General features: G+C 43.4%; 1 protein-coding gene across 1 annotated transcript in view; it reads right to left on the reverse strand.

Annotated features, from left to right (window-relative positions):
- Positions 1–301: 301 nt before the first annotated feature.
- Positions 302–18,962, reverse strand: part of LOC123347019 — a 126,424-nt gene continuing 107,763 nt past the window's right edge. Inside the window, exons 62-78 of the mRNA XM_044984445.1 lie at positions 18,466–18,576; positions 17,840–18,013; positions 16,802–16,915; positions 16,261–16,377; positions 14,648–14,731; positions 12,894–12,985; positions 12,629–12,749; positions 10,859–10,976; positions 10,059–10,150; positions 8,422–8,600; positions 7,258–7,333; positions 6,039–6,133; positions 4,855–4,974; positions 4,330–4,470; positions 2,297–2,376; positions 1,792–1,847; positions 302–978 (exon numbers count right to left, since the gene is read on the reverse strand). Of these exons, the coding sequence (XP_044840380.1) occupies positions 880–978; positions 1,792–1,847; positions 2,297–2,376; positions 4,330–4,470; positions 4,855–4,974; positions 6,039–6,133; positions 7,258–7,333; positions 8,422–8,600; positions 10,059–10,150; positions 10,859–10,976; positions 12,629–12,749; positions 12,894–12,985; positions 14,648–14,731; positions 16,261–16,377; positions 16,802–16,915; positions 17,840–18,013; positions 18,466–18,576 (1,869 nt within the window). The 3' untranslated portion in view covers positions 302–879. The remainder of the gene's footprint in view (positions 979–1,791; positions 1,848–2,296; positions 2,377–4,329; positions 4,471–4,854; positions 4,975–6,038; positions 6,134–7,257; positions 7,334–8,421; positions 8,601–10,058; positions 10,151–10,858; positions 10,977–12,628; positions 12,750–12,893; positions 12,986–14,647; positions 14,732–16,260; positions 16,378–16,801; positions 16,916–17,839; positions 18,014–18,465; positions 18,577–18,962) is intronic.

Here is an 18,962-nt window from a genome sequence, read left to right on the forward strand (position 1 = left end):
CTGTGGCTCCGGAGCCACGTGCGGCTCTTCAGAAGTTAATATGCGGCTCCTTGGATAGGCACCGACTCCGGGGCTGGAACTACAGGCGCCAACTTTCCAATGTGCCGGGGGGTGCTCACTGCTCAACCCCTGGTTCTGCCACTGGCTCTGCCCCCACTCCACCCCTTCCCGCCCCCTCCCCTGAGCCTGCCGTGCCCTCACTCCCCGCACACTTCCCCCCAGAGCCTCCTGCATGCCATGAAACAGCTGATCAGGAGGTGTGGGGAGGGAGGGGGAAGCGCTGATTGGCAGGGCTGCCGGTGGGTGGGAGGTGCTGGGAGCGGTGTGGGGGGAGCTGATGGGGGGCTGCTGATGTATTACTGTGGCTCTTTGGCAATGTACATTGATAAATTCTGGCTCCGTCTCAGGCTCAGGTTGGCCACCCCGATAGACTCACTTCACCACCAGTATTTAATTGAAAACTCTGTAATGTGTTTTGCGTGATTTGTGTCACAAATGTGATATCAGTTCAAATTTCTGAGCAGGTGGCTTTTTAAGATTCAGTTCTGCTTTTATCATATTTACAACTAGAGATGTATTGAAATTGGACTGATTTTGCCCGTGAGCTCCCTCATCTTCTGTTATTGGCGGCCAACCCCATTTCCGGTCCTTGGCCAATTTTCTAATGCAGCCCCATGTCTCAGAACATTTTCTCTGCTCCAAAAGGAAATGTGGCCATAGCCAAAGGGAAGTAATCACAAAATAGTTTTCATGATGACTGGCTGAACTTTCCTCTCTTGACATTAGCATAATACATTGTTAGTACTGGGTATAACGTAGTATGTAGTTGTACATGCAGATATTGTTTGTAGCAGAGATATAGGACTGTGGTACTGAGCTTTAATGATCATCCTGTTGAAGGAGTTTCCATTCTGCTGTACTATCCAGATTCATATCAAAATCCTCTTTCTCCTGCTCTCTTGAAAGCTCTAAGAACACCTGAAAGGTGAAAGTTAAAGGAAGGGTCTAATTAATTCCCAAAATTGGAAACAAAGTGCTCAAATAATTTTGTTTTAGATTGAGATCTATTTATCCAAGAATCCAAAAGGCAGATTTGACACAAAAAGATGTTGCAATGAAGAGAGAGACATGGCACGAGAAATTGTTTCTGTACTCTAACGCAAGAAGATGTGAGCTATCAGAGGATAACAGAATTATTTCAAGTGGGGAAGAAAAACCATCACAGGACCAAATTCTAACATCAGTTACAATTGAGCAAACTCACTGATCACCACTGTTTTGAATGCTTGTACATTGGTGTCATTTGCACCTGAATAGAAATTCCATATCAAATCATAAGGCATTGCAATAATTATTGTTCTGTGTTTCTGACAGGTACACAGCATACACCTCAGTGCTGAGATGACAACCTTTATACAACTTACTAATAACACTCATTTAGGAGGCAGAGTTCCTAGTGCACAGGACACTGGATGGGGACTCAAAAGACCTGGGTTCAATTTGTGGCCCTGCTACTGGTTTGCTGGGTGACCTTGGGCAAATCATCTCATTGCTCTGTGCCTCAGTTTCCCCAACTGTAAATTGAGAATAATGATGCTGGCCTGCTCTGTAAAACACCTTGGAATGTCCTGATGAAAAGTGCAGTGTCAGCTCTAGGGATCATTATTACTTGGACTGATCCCCACGCTGACATTCTTTAGAATATGCTAGTTACCAGGTTAAATATGTTCATTTTTACACATTGTATTTTCTTGCTACTGTCTGTGAAATATTACAAACAGCACACTGTACCTGTTCCAAAGTGGACTGGGAAAGGCTGTATTCCTCCAGGTCGAAGGTACGTTTAGCTGGACAGAAATGAACACACATTAGAAATCTCCCCCAAACATATTTAATGATTTTAAACAATGATTCTTCAAGTGTGGTGAGTCCTTTTTGTTTAGTTCTCCTCAGGCCTAACCCTAGAGAGGTGCAGAGAACACCTCTGTGCAAGCAACTGTCTGGAAGTGCTCCCAATAGCCTGAAGACACCCGCGTTGCAGAGACACCATCTCTGGCTGTATGGAACAATGGATGGGGACAGCTGCTTCCCTTTTTGGCCAGTCATGACATTTTAGAGCATCAACAGGGCCAGAACCTCAGCTCAGTATAAAGTGCCTTAGCCCCATAGACTTTCATGCAGCTAGGCCTATTTACACCCACAGAGGATCTGGCCCAAGCTTTTTTGACAGAAAAATATATAGATTAAAATGCGGTTGTATTACAGAGATTCCAACATTTGACAACACCCCTCTTACCTGCCTCCAAATTGAAAAAAGCCTGGGACAGAGACTGTACATTTTCCATTGGTATCTTATAGACCATCAAAGAGGAATACCTGAGAGAAGAAACGTGTAGAAGGTGACCAGAATGTTTAAGCAATGATTGGATCACAGTCTATATGTACATGCACAGAGAGAAGATTTCGGGTGGCAAACAGCTCTTTAATCTAGCAGACAAAAGCATAATAGTGGTGCTAGAACAATACGTATAGTGAGGGTGCTGACAGTCATTGAATCAAACTGTGAACCCTGTATATAACAGAAACCACTTCAAGCCAGGGTGTGCGGCAGCATCCCCGGCACCCCTAGTTCCAGCACCTATAATAACACATTCCGGTGGCTGAAAGGTGAAGCTAGACACATTCAAAGTAGAAATAAGGTGCATACTTGTGGTGAAGAGGGTAATTAACCACTGGAAAAAACTTACCTAGTGATGCCATGGATTCGTCCTCTCTTGAAATCGTTAAATCAAGACTGGATGTTTTTCTAAAAGTTATGCTCTAGCTCAGCCAGAAGTTACAAGATTGATGTAGGAATCAGTGGTTGGAATTCTATTTCCTGTGTTATGCAGGAGATCAGACTAAGGGCTTGTCAACACTAGCCGCCAGATCGGTGGCCAGCGATTGATCCAGCGGGGGTTGATTTATCGCATCTAGTATAGATGCGATAAATTGACCGCTGAGCGCTCTCCCGTCGACTCCAGTACTCCACCAGAACAAGAAGCACAAGCAGAGTCGACAGGACAGCATCAGCTGTCGACTTACCTCAGTCAAGACACCGCGATAAGTAGATCTAAGTATGTAGCTGAAGTTGCGTATTTTAGATCAACCCCATGCGGTAGTGTAGACAAGTACTAAGTCAATGGGCGTTTTGCTAATGACTTCAAAGGATCCAGGATTCCGCTCTAGATGATCATAATGGTTCTTTCTGATCTTAAAATATATAACTATGGGAAATGGGGTTCTCTCTTGTGAACACACATAGCAGTCATCAGCCTTCCTATTCAGCTTGTATGGCATATCCCTTTCCTTTACCCTTCATCTGCTTTTGCCATTCAGACGGTTAGCTCTCTGGAGTTGGGACTGCATATTGCAATATAGCACCTAATACATTAGGATGTTAACGCAACATAATGCAAATAATTTGTCGGTGGTTATGCATACAAGAGAAGCGGGAGTATTGAAAGCACATGTCCACTCATGGTAAAATTACTTTGTCATGGAACTTGTATCCTTATTCAAATTAATATCAGTGGATTCAGAAGAGAAATATTAGGAAGCCAGGTTACTTTTGCATTGGAGTCACAGAGGAAGACTCTAAATGATGAATGATTTTAAAAGGATCCCACTAAGAGAAAGAAGGTTGGTTCCCTGGAAAGTTCATCTTTTTTATTTTACTAGTATGGAATGTCCAACCCCCAAATGGGATATTTAGAAATAAGTTAAAATAATGGACATCAGCCTGGAAAATATTCCTAATCAAACTGATCAAAATTGTTTGTAGAACAATTTCTAAATGTCCCTTTTCAAAACGTTAACAATCTTCTTTTGAAAGTTCATGTGTTGTCCAGCTTTCAGTATAATATTCCCTCTCCCTCCATCAGTGACCCAAGGCGTATGTTCCATCATAAGGTGTGCATACTGAATTGGACATACTAACTTCATTACTGTTTCCTCTGGCCCTGATGATAATTAATACTCATCCTTTTTAATAATCTTCCTGGGCCTATTGCTGTAACCAATTGCCACTCTTCAAAGCCATATTCTGGACTGGTGAGCAGGAGGTATTGTAGATGGGCTCGGCTGGTGTCCTACCCTCTCCAGCCTATCATCCCCTGGCTTTGTGGATGCTGAGATTCATACACCTCACACACAAACTCAGATCTCTAAGTTAGCCCACTGTTGTGACGATTACATCCAAATTCAAATAGCATCCAAGCCCACTAAGTAACCCCTGCAGCACAGAAGCATTTGCATTGTCAATAAGGCTCCGGCATTCTTTTAAGTTACCGTTCCTGACGTGCTGCAAGTGGGAAGATTCGTGTAATCTCTGCATGGATGAGATCAACTTGTTCTGGGTCCTTCACTTTAATTTCCAGCAAGTAACCTTTGCCAAACTTGCTTTTCAGGTACTGAATGGAGCCAATACAGCTGCAGAGGAGAGAAGCACAAAGTGGATCACTCATCAGTGGTTCTCATGACTCTCTTTTAGTAATTGCAACCACACGATGTGAAGAAAGTGGTTGAATTCATTAGTTTTTCTATTAGCTCTCTAGGGGAAGGATTGATATTAGCTCAGATTCTTCCTAAGTCTATCCATCTTCCAAGGCAGGACATTTACTTTGTGTTCAAGCAACAGTATTCCTTGGAAGGAGCAGTATCTCTTGGCAAAATAAACTGGCAATGTGCAAGTACTTAACAATGGCTTTGCGACTGAATTTTGCCAATCTATATTTAATGTTGGTCCCTGTATTTATCCAAAGCTGTATTAATTTTTGACACTTATAGTCCTCTGACGTATCGGCTGCTGCTTACTGGAGCTTCCCAGACACCATGATGGCCACTCGGTCACACAGTGCCTCAGCCTCCTTCATGTAATGGGTTGTCAAGATGACTCCTTGTTTCTTATTTTTCAATGCAGCACGAACAGCTGTCCTGCAACCAAAAAAATACATTTGATTTGCAACGTACAACTCCTGTGAGTATTTTCTTGCACTGCTGCTCTGACTTCCAGAAAAGGCAAAGACATGTAACTTTCCTCCTACAACTGAAGGAGAAACTAATAAGGTAATCAAAATAGCAGAACTTGCATGATCACTGAACCTTCAACGTTCAAGGCCATTGGGGTGGAGAGCTAGGGATGACTGGCAGAGAGGAAAGACTGGCGGGGAGTGAGGAGGAAGAACACAGTCAAAGAAGAGAAGGAAGGTTAGAAACATAATTGCAGCTTGAGGGTAGCTGAGAAAGCAAAGAGACTGAGGCTGGTCTGGTCTATTTTGTGCTTAGAAAATGATCACTGATATTTTCAGAGTGATCACAGGTAAATCAGGTGGGAGTCCAGGTTGGGGAAGGGTAGGAGGTCACACTAACAAGGAACCCAAACCTTTAGAATTGAAGTGCCCCTTGTTGGGTTTGCTCATCCCCCTACAAGTAATGATCTGCTACAGTGCACGGATTCAAACAACAACCAAAAGGTCCCTATGATTTGTTCTGAAAGCAAGGGCCCTTTGGACTTCAGACTATTTTATGAGTGTGAATCAGAGAGAGGGATCTAGGAGTAACTAAGTATGGACTGAAAATTCAGACCATCTCTCCTGCTTCCACAGGGTTGGATTCTGTCAGAAGACTTTCGCTCACTTGCATGGCTCACTAAGAGGTCAGGCAGCACTGCAAAACCTGACTGCTGGGAATACAAAGGTTGCCCTGCACCAAATCCTCCCAGGGCACATAACACATCCAACATGCCCCCCAAAACTACATGCTGCTTGCTGCGCAGGCAGCACCCTGTAACGAGTGTAGTAGGCGGTCCACTCCTCTGCTGTGCTGGGAACCTCCATGGGGTCTTCTCCTTCCCGGAGCCTCAAAAGCTCTTCCCTCTCACCAACAGCAGCTGGCCCAATCAAAGATATTACCTCCCCCACCTTGTCTCTCTAACAAGCCCAAGGAGCACTCGAACAGCAGGTTTCCATGCTGCCTTCCGGACAGTTAGCTGCACTCACCACACATGATGTTGCCCCATGGGGTCCATTCCAGTTGACAGTTCGTCCAAAAGCATCAGCGTTGGCTTGCCCAGCATGCTCAGTGCAAAACACACCTGATGGGGGAGACCACAAAGTCAGTGGCTTTTACCTTCGCAGCTTAAACTGGTCTCATTGGTAGTAACTGCCTTTCACTCAGCACGGTCATAGCTAGAACGGCTCAGGTGGTTTAGTGGGGGCAGCCCCTTTTGTATAATGTGCCATACACTTTGAGGGACTGTCAACACATGGTGAGTGTAACTGGTATGAAGACGACAAGCTTTGACTGAATTTGCAGGGAATGGGCAGGTCAGGCATGTCACCCATGACATCTTCACCATCTACTCAGGCTTCTCCAGTGATTCTGACACTGCACAGTGACTCACAATCCGCTAAAGAAACAATATGTAACATTTCTTTCTCCTTTTCCAAGATGCTCCAGAGATCATTGTGAATTCACTCCTCTTCATACCCCTGGTCTTTGGAGAACTTCAGCTCCAGATCCGAACTGCATGAATGATCCCTCTCTCTCTCTACTGGGCTGACCCAAAACCTCAACCTCAAACACCCCTGAACTCTAGAGAAGTTCGGATCCAGAGTTTTAGGTTCAGGTCCATCTTTAATTAGGAATCCAGAGCAGGGATGCACCAACTATAGAGCAATGCACACAAATACAACTGGAGGCAGCTCGGTCCTTTTCACTTGCCATTCCAAAATAAAGAATGATTGAGAGGGATCTTCCTGGAATGGTTCACCCCCTTCTCTAGACACTACTGAGCCATCCTTTTCAGGGTTGATTTATCCCTGCCTTATAGATAGGTTTGCTACCTGTCCAGGTTTTCCCAGGATCGTCCCTTTTTTGAGATAGCTGTGCTGGGAAATCTGTACACACCACCAGCTGTCCCGTTTTATAGGCTCAGGATCATTCCAGATGCCACAGTTTTTTGTACCTCTGAGATGGCAACTCTACTTACAGAAAGTGCAAAATATTTGCCTTTTGTGTACTCTAGACAGCACCCAATAGCACTGGCTTAATACCCACAAAGCCAAAAGCATTTGCAAGGAAAAAGATCCCCAAACTTCCTGAAAAGACAACTTGAATTCTTCCTTCTGAACCCTTCAGGGAGGGTCCAGGTAGAAACTCTAATTAAGAAGTGATGGGTTTTAGAACATACAACACAGGAGAGAACTAAATCAATACCTTTCTGCTTATTCCTGCCGGTAGTTTCTTGGCTGGTTTTTGAAGATGCTCCTGAAGTTTCAGAGCATTCACTACCCTGGTGGGGAGAAAAAGTGAAATGAACCGATCAGTCATCTCTCTCCCTACAGAGCCACTTGAGGGGAGACCTGCTCCTTCTTGGCCTTGAACCTCTCTGTCTGTTATATCATCATCATTTCTACAGCCACCCTTGTGATCTCACAAAGCATCACTCCATCCTCCCGCTCCCTGCCCAATCTTATCCAGCAACAATGCCATTCTTAGTCACCCATTTAGCCACTTCTCTCACACGTGCCTTTCTACAAAGCTCTCTATGTATGGAACTCCTCCCCTCAACCCTCCAGACTAGTCAGTAAAAGCCATCGGTCCTCCTTCAAATCCCTTCCTGAGACCTCAGCCATGATGCTTGTGTGAAATTGTCAGCTGATAATAAATGGCTTCTCTTATTTACTTTTTAGCATGTTTATTTATTAAAATGTAATTGGCTCAAAACCATCCACCCAGCTATCCTTCCTCCTGTGTCCCCTATTTGTCACAGATGCTGGGTGTGTCTTGGAAATTAAAATACATGCTGTGTGTACCCTAGAACACTAGCAAGCCCTGGTCCTGGGGCTCCTGGACCCTCCTACAGTACAAATAATAACAACTTATAACAACAACAAACTGATACTAGTTACAAACAAAAACAACCACCTTTCCGATTTTTCACTATGAAATTTCCAAACCTTAACATCCTAAAATGTGAAACCCCCTGAAATTCCTATTTTCCTGTATAGTCATTAGAAAACCTCTCCGTTTTTTGCTAAGTACAAACATATTTTTGCCATTTTCCACACTAGTCGTTCCCATTCCAGTGGCCAAAAGTCAAGTGACCAGGCAAACTCCAGCTTTCACAGCTGGGCCCTATGTGCCCAATGAAATGCCTTACAGGGATTTTTTAAACGTTCCCTGCTCTCATCTCATTTAACCTGAGCAAGGAGGGAAAGAGCTCCACATTTTCTGCTATTTCATAGATACACAAATGTGAAAGAAGCTGGACCAGAAACAGCTTTGGACAACATGGGTGCAGAGGTCGCTAAAGGTGATTAAACACAATGTGCATCCCTCCACACCCCCATGGAGGCTGGAATCATTTTATTTCTGTACCGTTTGATAGTAACAGCAGCATCTTCTTTCCTCATCCCTTTCACAGCAGCATAAACCTCCAGATGTTCCTGAACAGTAAGATTTGGCCAGAGAGGGTTCTCCTGAGGGCAGTACCCTAGAAAGTCGGTTGTGTCCTCTTCTGGCTGAGAAGCAGCTGCATCTGCCCCCTTCATCACCACCTGAACAAACAATCAGTTTATTCTGGGCTCAGAGATACCAGTGTTTCTTCACACAGTTTACAAACTCTTCTTCATAATGGAATCTGCAGACCTCACCAAGGGCCCAGCTGAGGGCTCTGCAGGTTTCAGCTCTGATATGCCCCCACTACTTCAGCACAGTCACAAACAGGGGAAGGGAGACAGGGAAAACAGGTAAAATGCAGTCTCCTTTTTGTAATGCTGTGGGGAAGGAGTGAAAGGAATGGGGCTATAAGATTAGGTGTAAGCTAATAGGAAGGAATTATTTACAATGTTCATGAAAGGGACCTCGAGAGGTCATCTAATCCAGCTCCCTGCACTCATGGCAGTATTAAATATTATCTAGACCATCCCTGACAGGTGTTTGTCCAACCTGCTCTTAAAAATCTCCAATGATGCTTAACCACCCTGACAGTTAGGAAGTTTTTCCTAATGTCCAACCTAAACCTCCCTTGTTGCAATTTTAGCCCATTGCTTCTTGTCCTGTCCTCAGAGGTTAAGGAGAACAAATTTTCTCCCTCCTCCTTGTAACAACCTTTTATGTACTTAAACTGTTATGTCTCTCCTCAATCTTCTCTTCTCCAGATTAAATGAACCCAAATTTTCAATTGTCCTTCATAGGTCATGTTTTCTAGACCTTTAATCATTTTTGTTGGTCTTCTCTGGACTTTCTCCAATTTGTCCACATCTTTCCTGAAATGTGGTGCCCAGAACTGGACACAATACTCCAATTGAGGCCTAACCAGCACAGAGTAGAGCTGAAAAATTACTTCTCATGTCTTGCTTACAACATTCTTGTTAATACATCCCTGAAAGATATTTGCTTTTTTTGCAACAGTGTTAGATTGTTGATCAGATTGTACTGTATTAGCAGGTCCAAGAGGTGGACAAATTGGAGAAAGTCCAGAGAAGAGCAACAAAAATGATTAAACACGAATGAACACATCTCAGAACTGTAGCAATTAGGCTGCAGCACCCAAATCCAACAAGTCAAGCTTTTCCCTCTGTGTAAGACAATGTTTGGAAACTAAGGCTGCACGACTTTGATGTCATTATTGGAAACGTATTGTAGTTTATTGTAAGTTTTGAACTCTTAGGGTGAGATCCTAGCCCAGTTGGGTATGTGTACCTAGCATCTGGGAGCGAGCTTCCCAATTTAACAATAGCCGTGTAGATGTCATTTTGATGTTGCGACTCAGGCTGGAACTCGGGCAACCTCCCGGCTTCTTTTAGTGCTCTAGCTTGAGTCCCGCGAGCATGAGTTTGTGGGCGTGGGCTGGGAGGCTCGCTTCTAGATGCAGTGCAGATATACCCATTGAAGTCAATAGATATCCTCCCATTGATTTCAATAGGACCGGGATATAATCCTGGAGTTTTCAGCTTTCAGTTAGCATTCAGAATAGACAATGCTCCTTCTCCTCTTTCCCCGGTTTCTCCTACCTGTCCAGCAGTTAGGGACGTGTCTCCAATGATCACCTTTAGAGTTGTGCTTTTGCCAGCCCCATTGGGTCCAAGTAGCCCGAAAACCTCACCTAGAATAAAATGGACAGATGAGTACCATCTACTGGAACTGCTAGCAACTGTGCATCACTACAAGAGAGAGGGAATAGAACCAGGGAAATCTGACATTTTTGCAAAGAATTGCAGCTGTTTTTCTCTACAGGACTAGTGTCTCATGCAAATGTTTTGGAATACAGTGCAGAAGGCTTTTATGTTTCCTGAAACTGATACACTTGATGGTCTGCCATTTGTGCTGGTGATACAAATATGTACTCAAATCTCTGAACGGGTGATGAGATAGAGAAGCATTCCTGGGTCACTGATTTAAATTCCACCTCGGTTAGTAGTAGTCTGGAGAAGTCTACAAAATTTAAAAGATTCACCAGCACAAATGAAATCAGAATATGGCCTCCAGTATTGAGGTGTCTATATCACAAAATCAGCCATTACTATTTACATAAATATTGGCAATCTTAACAGAGAGATGGAGAGAAAGGCCAGAGATTACACACCCATCTAATTCCATAGATTAGGTTTGAGAAAAATTAGCCAGGTAACGTGAGGACACTTGCAAGAAGCCTCTACCCAAAATTTCTTGATTTGTCATGCTTGGTACCTCTGATAAATAGAAGACTCCAGTGATGTTAATCCAGTAACTTTCCCAAGCTCTAAATATTCTATTAAACAAAATGCAGAACATTGTTTTTCAAACCTCTAGTAATATACTTGTTTGTTCTGACCTTTTTGAACGCAAAAGGAGACATTTCTTGCGGCAACTTTCTTCCTTTTCTTAAAAATGGAGCTGACCTTCTTGTCTTTGTATTCCTTGCGTAGACTGTTGACGGTAAGGATTGGTCGCTATGGAACAAAAGCAAACCACCATCACTTTGATAAAAAATATGGATGTAGCAGATATGGCCCAAGCTGAGAACTGAATGAAAGATGATCAAGAAAACTGTTCCTTAGAATTCATTTGATATCACAAACCCTCCTCATTTCCTTCCTCTGCTGACATTTTAAAATGTACAGTTGATTATTATTATCTTTGCAGACTTGTGGATTTATTAAGCACAATTTGAGAACCAGCTATCTATTGCTCAACACCCAGCTCTGAAAATGCACATGGTAAGAAAAAGTTGGGTGTTTCTGAGGCTTCTGTGGTTGGTGGCCTTGTTACTGAAAAATCACTTATGGACATCACTTGTGACTTCAGCCATTTGGGAATTTTCTGCTGGAATGATTTTCTGGCAGAAATGCAATTTTTTTCTTGGGAAGGGATCCCTCTTTCCAGACAGCGCTGCTTGTGACTATGGCTGGTTGAAAATTTTCCATCTAAACTTCTTTTTGATGGCAAATTGGGCTTTCCAATTAATTAAAACTTTCATAGAAAGTGTCTGATTTCCTTGAATATTTTCACTTTTTCATTGGAAAACTGGAAACCAAACAATTTTTGGTTTTTGGATGAAAACTGTTGTTTGACCAAAAAAATCCGCAAATAATCCCATTTCCTGACTAGCTCTGCTTGTGACACTGAGAGCCTGGTAAGTGTTTTCCAGTGTCGAGAGGCAGCTTGAGGCACTGCCCGGGCTCTGCCAATTCACAGGCTGACCTGCTCTTTCGATCTGGCAGTGGGATGGAGCCACCATCTCTTCTCCCTGCCAGTGACGTCAGCCAGAGGAAAATAGCTAATACGTGAGAAACTCTCTTTAGCTTGTGTTTTTCCCCATGACCAGGAGGTATCTTTGCGTAAAAAGTCTTGAGTAAGATTAAGCAGCTCCCTTGTGCTCTGGCTCTAGGGGGAAGACAAGGAAGACTAGCATAGCATAAGCACAAAGCAGAAATGGATGATTTTACTGCAAAATGAAATATATAAAGAGCTAGCATTTAACTGCACTGTGCCTTTGGTGGATCAGAATGAAGGCCTGGTGAAGATTAATCAGATTTAAAGTCAGGCTAATTGCTATGCATTATGCTGTAGTTACAGCGACATCAGCAAATGTTTTATTACAGAAGTCTGCAAAATTGAAAAGAGCCACCAGCATAAATGAAATCAGATTGTGGCCCCCAGTATTCAGGTGTCTATATCACAAAGCCAATCATTACTATTTGCTTTAATATTGGCAATCTTAATAGAGAGATGGAGGAGTGCCAGAGATTAAACCCCCATCTCATTCCATAGGTCAGGTTTGATAGAAATTGGCAGGCTAATGTGGGGAGATGTGCAGTATGCCTCTACCCAACTAATGTATTGTCATTATTTAGGTTGGACATTAGGAAAAACTTCCTACATATCAGGGTAGTTAAGCACTGGAACAAACTGCCTAGGGAGGCCGTGGAATCTCTGTCATTGGAGGTTTTAAAGAATAGGTTAGACAAACACCTGTTATTACACAGTCCTGCCTTAGGCACTGGGGACTGGACTAGATGACCTATTGAGGTCCCTACCAGTCCTACATTTCGATGCTTCTATGATTTCATGTTGGATGCACATTCTCCTTATTCATTTTTACCTCTTCCTGGTTCTGACAGGTCATCACGCTCCCGGCTTTCATTCTTTCAGCTTGAACATCTTCATCTTCCTCTTCAGACTCTTCAGGGTTTTGGCGGAAGATCTCTTTCCTTGGAGAAATTCTACAGAGAAAAGAAACCAAACTCAGTGTCCTTGAAGCATATGATACAGAGGCAGATTTCCACATGTAACTCCTGTGTCATGAACACCTGATCTATTCAGCCTGAAGCTCAATTCAATTTGTATAGATTCTGTTTTGCACAGACCTGAAGATTGGATCCTCTCTCATAGTTTTTCTTCCATATTTCCACTCCAGACATCGCAGAATGAAAATCAAAATAATACAGTGCAGGTACGGCTGGAAAACAAGCAAAAGACAATGGATGAAATGCCTGAATCCATTGATGTCAATGGCGAAACTCTGATTTACTTCAGTGGAGCCAGGGATTTCACCCAAATACTTCTTTAAAATTTCAGATTTTAGCATCCTGTGTGAAGATAAACGGAGTGCAAAAAAAGACAGAGGCATGGCCTAGCGATCAGAACACGAGACAGAGCAGGAACAACCCAGATCTAATACTGGCTCTGACATTGATTCTGTTGTCTTGCCAGAGAAAGCGAGGATGGATTATAGCTCAGTGGTTAAGGCACTCACTTGGGAGGTAAAATCAGTTCTACCAAGGTAGCAAGGATAGGGAAATGGAGATAGTGGTGGGAAGAAGGAAGGAGGAGGATGCTATGTTTTTTGTTCAACATCTTTATTAATGATCTGGATGATGGGATGGATTGCACCCTCAGCAAGTTCGCAGATGACACTAAACTGGGGATGGAGGTAGATATGCTGGAGGGTAGGGATAGAGTCCAGAATGACCTGGACAAATTGGAGGATTGGGCCAAAAGAAATCTGATGAGGTTCAACAAGGACAAGTGCAGAGTCCTGCACTTAGGATGGAAGAATCCCATGCAACGCTACAGGCTGGAGACTGACTGGCTAAGCAGCAGTTCTGCAGAAAAGGACCTGGGGATTACAGTTGATGAGAAGCTGGATATGAGTCAGCAGTGTGCCCTTGTTGCCAAGAAGGCTAACAGCATATTGGGCTGCATCGAGGGAAGTGATTATTCCCCTCTATTTGGCACTGGTGAGGCCACATAGTACTGCGTCCAGTTTTGGGCTCCCCACTACAGAAAGGATGTGGACAAATTGGAGAGAGTCCAGCGGAGGGCAACGAAAATGATCAGGGGGCTAGGGCACATGACTTACGAGGAGAAGCTGAGGGAACTGGGCTTGTTTAGTCTGCAGAAGAGAAGAGTGAGGTGGGATTTGACAGCAGCCTTCAACTACCTGAAGGTGGGTTCCAACGAGAATGGATCTTGGCTGTTCTTAGTGGTGGCAGATGACAGAACAAGGAGCAATGGCCTCAAGTTGCGGGGGTAGAGGGTGAGGGAGAGGTCTAGGTTGGATATTAGGAAAAACTATTTCACTAGGAGGGTGGTGAAGCACCGGAATGGGTTACCTAGGGAGGTGGTGGAATCTCCAGCCTTGGAGGTTTTTAAGGCCAGGCTGGGATGATTTATTTGGTCTTGGCCCTGTTTGGAGCAGGGGGTTGGACTAGATGATCTCCTGAGGTCTCTTCCAACCCTAATCTTCTATGATTCTATGATGCAGGAGTGTGGGGAGAGCCTTCAGAGAGTGGCAGATGCACAAGGGTACTCACATGCCCACACGAAAAATGGTGTGAAGGACGGTAACACTTGTACTATCCCCCCTCAGGTAGCTGGAATGGATGGCCCCTCCTTACCAGTGAGATGTTAAGCCCTCTCAGTTCCCCCTGAAGTCAATGCGGGGGGTTGAAAGGGCTCAGCACATCACAGGACTGGGCAGAGCATCTTTTCTTTTCTTTTTTAAAATCTCAGAGCAGCAGTGTGAGAAATTTTCTGCAACGAAATTCCATTCAGCAAGAGGTGGGGGTTGAAAACAGGAAAACTTCACATCATCTTAGAAATGGAAATTGGTTCTTACTGCCAGGCTAGCTAGCAAGTGTAATCTGCTCAGCATCATTTCTTCATCTTCTTCCCAGGGGGAAAATGCATGTTCTGATGACACCTGCATAAGGATAAAACAATGTATAGATTAGGAACAGCAACATTTTCCAGTGTAGAGTAAAAGTGAAAACCTACAGCCTTTGAACGTAAGATAAGATTGAATGTATCCCTCTGTGTTTAAACACACATTAGCTCACCGCAATGCTTATGGCATTGTTAGAGAGAGTGTATGGGACCTTCCTAGACCTCTGTTTCAAAGGGGCTTTACAGTTTATCATTTGGCTGCACAATTACTTGGCACTTCATTGGTTTGGCATGATTGGACTCAGTCTTATAACTCAATGAGAGATCGAGGTGATGCATCCCTGAACCTCCCCACTTCCACCACATCCTCCATCTTCTCTTCCATCTTAACCCCCTTGCTTCCTGTTTTCCTCCCACCACTGTTATGTTCTCCCTCTCACATCCATCTCCTACCTTTTCTTACCCCCACTAGACCCTCATCCTACCTTCCACTGCTTCTTTGCCTTCTTTTTCTTGCATCCTGCAACCCTTCCCCAAGCCTTGTTTTTCCCTTCATCCCCACCATTTGCTGCCATCACCTCCATCTGCTCTGCCAGTCTCTTCACCTCTAACTTCACCCCATCCCCAGTTTACCCTCTCTCCCCTCATCTCTCTGGAATGCTCACCATCAACAGGCCCTTTACCTCCCTCCATCTCTGTCTGCAGCTGCCCTCTCTGATGGTGGCACTCTTCCCACAGCCCTTGCCCAGCGTCATCTCCAAAGGACCATCATAGAGCCACTAGATTTCTCCTCTCCTGCCATTTTCAACCCTTCTCCAATCTCACTTCTCCTCCTGCCTCATTCTTCTCCAGGCAGATGTGACCTACTGCCTCCCTGACTCCTCCCCATCCACCTTCCTCTTCCACATTGATTTCTGTCTCTCTCCTTCCTTTCATTACAGTCCCTCACATACTCTACTTCCATATTGACCCCTTGGAAAACAACCTGTGCAGCTACTTAGCCAGCTGCCTCCTTGCCTTTATCTCCTTGTTTCCTCTGCACCAGACCTTCACCAGTCCACTACAGTCATTGGCATAGGGCTTACATTTGGGGAGAGTGCTCATAGATACAAAATACCACCACAGAGCCAATTCCAAAGACAGGCTGAGCACCTGCAAATTCCCACTGCAGTCCAGGGGAATTAAAGATGCTTAGCACGGCGTAGGATTTGGCCTGCATATTTGGTTCCATCTTCCCAGTGAATAGCTGCAGTGCTGCATCCATTATATGCTGTTTGGATCAATATTTCGTCATGCGGGTAGTTTTCTGTAGATGCAAAGTGGCATTTCATCATGCAGTAGAGTTGGGAATTTTGGTAACTATTATTGGTAGGAATCATGACACTGGTGTGAAATTTTAACCCAAGGTATCAGGTCATGGTACATATTTAGCAAGACTGCACTTGGCAGTGTGCTACAAACAACTCATCCGACCTCCTTGGGGTTTTTTTAGGTTTGGTTTCAACTTTTTCAAATTAAAACTAAAAAAGTTTATTATGGCTGGAGTTTGTTATGTTCCACACGCACCTGTGCAAATATTCTTATACAGCCAGCTAACGTATAGAAAGGAATCAAGGCAGTGAGGATGGTTGTGATGAAGTCCATATAGGTTATATCATTAATTCCATTAAGCACGAAAGAAACCTAGAAAGCCACAAAAAACAAAAAACAAAAAAACCCCACACCAATTAGTCGACTTTAAGAGAAAATTATCTATATGTAATTTTGCTTCTCTGAAGATATCAGCTTGAGAGCATTGCCCCAGTGAGCATGCTCCAGCTGCAGGTGTCTTAGCAGTTATGGAATGTCCTGCTCAGATGCTAGACAAGTGGGAAGCAGGAGCTCCTCTTAACCTCTGAATCTGAAATCCAAAGCCAGATCCAGGTCCAAATTTTGAAATTGGCACCTATCCTTATAGCAAGCTGAACATAAGTGGGGATTTCATCCCGGAATTATGTCCTCTGATTTTTTTCTGTTTGATCCACCTGTAATTGTCACTATGATAAAATCCGATCTTCAGTGACACTATGACACGCCCCCCCACCCCCCGAACCATTCATGTACTTACAAATATAAAGATAAAAGACCAAAGGTCACTGTAGCTTTTCCTTTTGCGAAAAGCAAAAGAGATCACGTAAGTGAGGACGACAATGGATGCTGCATAGCCAAATATAGACACAACCTGAATGGAGAGAATCAGAATGAGCATCATGCCAACACACACAATAAGTAACACAAATTTAGAGAATAAAAATGGTATCACAGACATTTTTGATGGAACATTTGTGCTATCTAACCCTAACTAAAGTGGAATTGGAGCTGGAAAAGGATGGTACCTTAGTGAACACAGCTTCCTTGCAAACTGAAAACCCAATAACATGCTAAGACTGGACAGCTATTTATCCCTTCTGAACATGTATGTTGAATTTTGTCCTGAAAAAAAGTGACAAACTTATGGTAATGTGCAGTGAAAAATCAGGCATATATATCCAGATGATGGGCACATTTCTCCCTCCATCTTTCCTGATACAGCAGTGTGCTCCTGTACAACACCCTTGAGATTCTCCAGAAAAAGACAGTCAATTTGACAACTGACAAAATGAGGTGGCACGGATTTCTACTCGTAGACTTTAAGGTCAGAAGGGACCATTATGATCATCTAGTCTGACCTCCTGCACAATGCAGGCCACAGAATCTCACCCATCCACTTAAATAACAAACCCCTAACCTATGTCTGAGTTACTGAAGTCCTCAAATTGTGGTTTGAAGACCTCAGGCTGCAGAGAATCCTCCAGCAAGTGACCCATGCCCCGTGCTGCAGAGGAAGGCGAAAAACCTCCAGGGCCTCTGCCAATCTGCCCTGGAGGAAAATTCTAAGACTGTTAAACCTTTCTCTAAGGTCAGCACTTGCTATGTCCATTAATGAAGATTTCAAGCCTCCCAAAGTTCAGAATAGAAAACAGGTGCTCCGATACCAGGATGGTGAAGGATATGCAAGAGCCTAGAGTATTTGGATAACATTTTTAAAAAGTCAGACCTCAATTTTCCCCAGTTATTTTATTGTTGAAGATGAATTTTCCACATAGTTTATTAACAGGAAATTTACCAAAGGTAAGGCTAATATTTCAGGAGTCAGACTATGTTCATAACTAATTAAAAACATAATCCCAGTCATTGTGAAGAGAAGAACCCAGCAGAGAGGAATGTCCACCAGAGCCTGGCCACACCAATATGCTGAAGGGAGCATGCCTGAAGTCCACAGCTGGGAGTGAGCTTTTATCTGGGAAAGGAAAGAGAAGGAAGTCACTCAATTGTCAAATAGTTACACTGAATGAGATGGAATGGGAAATACATTTTGGAAAAATAGATATTAAAAAATAAAAATACTTGTTTAGAATTCTGTTACGGGAGGGGATATGAGTTTAGATAATCCAAATTATGGCCCCGATGCTGCAAACACTTCCTTAGCTTTGACTGCGTATGTAGTCTTACTGAAATCAATCTTACAACTCACACACTCACATGAAGTATGTGTATAAGTATTTGTAGGATTAGAACCAATGGGAGAAGTCAGAGGAATAGCGAACGCGCACACGCGCACACACAGTTCTTCCAGTTGGGAAACAACATTGACATGGTTGGATTTCTCCCCAGATCTTTACAAGATGTGAAAAAGCAATGATCTACTGTTAAAAACAAGAAACACAGCCTACCCAAAGTATCCACTCTTACCTTGTAATCACCTATGCTGCTCATTGCAAAGTGAGGTGCAAAACCAGAAGCTAAAACAGACATTAAAATAATGGAATACCAAAGTAATCTCATTTCGCGCTCAGATGACATCTAAAAAACAGTAAGCAAAAATGGCAATATGTTTTCATATAATGGCCGTACGTGCTTATGTAATGCCTATAAATAATAATAATAATAGAACAGATTTTAAATAATGTCAACATACAGCAGAAGAAACAAAAGCATCCTAGTGGCTTTACAAACATCTGGCTTGAAATTGCATCTGCAGAGGCATCATGTCTATGCAACCTCAAAGCCCCCCTTTCTGTAAGGCACCCACAGAGGTGACAACCAATGCCACTTCTCTTCAGACTGACCCTGCAATATTGCATTCAGTTCTGGAAGCCACAAGACAGGGGGATGAAGACAAATTGAAACAAATGCAGAGAAGAATAAAAATGATTAGGGGACTGGAAGAACTCATCTCTTGGGAAATA

Source organism: Mauremys mutica, chromosome 12 (assembly GCF_020497125.1).
Source record: "Mauremys mutica isolate MM-2020 ecotype Southern chromosome 12, ASM2049712v1, whole genome shotgun sequence".
NCBI lineage: Eukaryota > Metazoa > Chordata > Testudines > Geoemydidae > Mauremys > Mauremys mutica.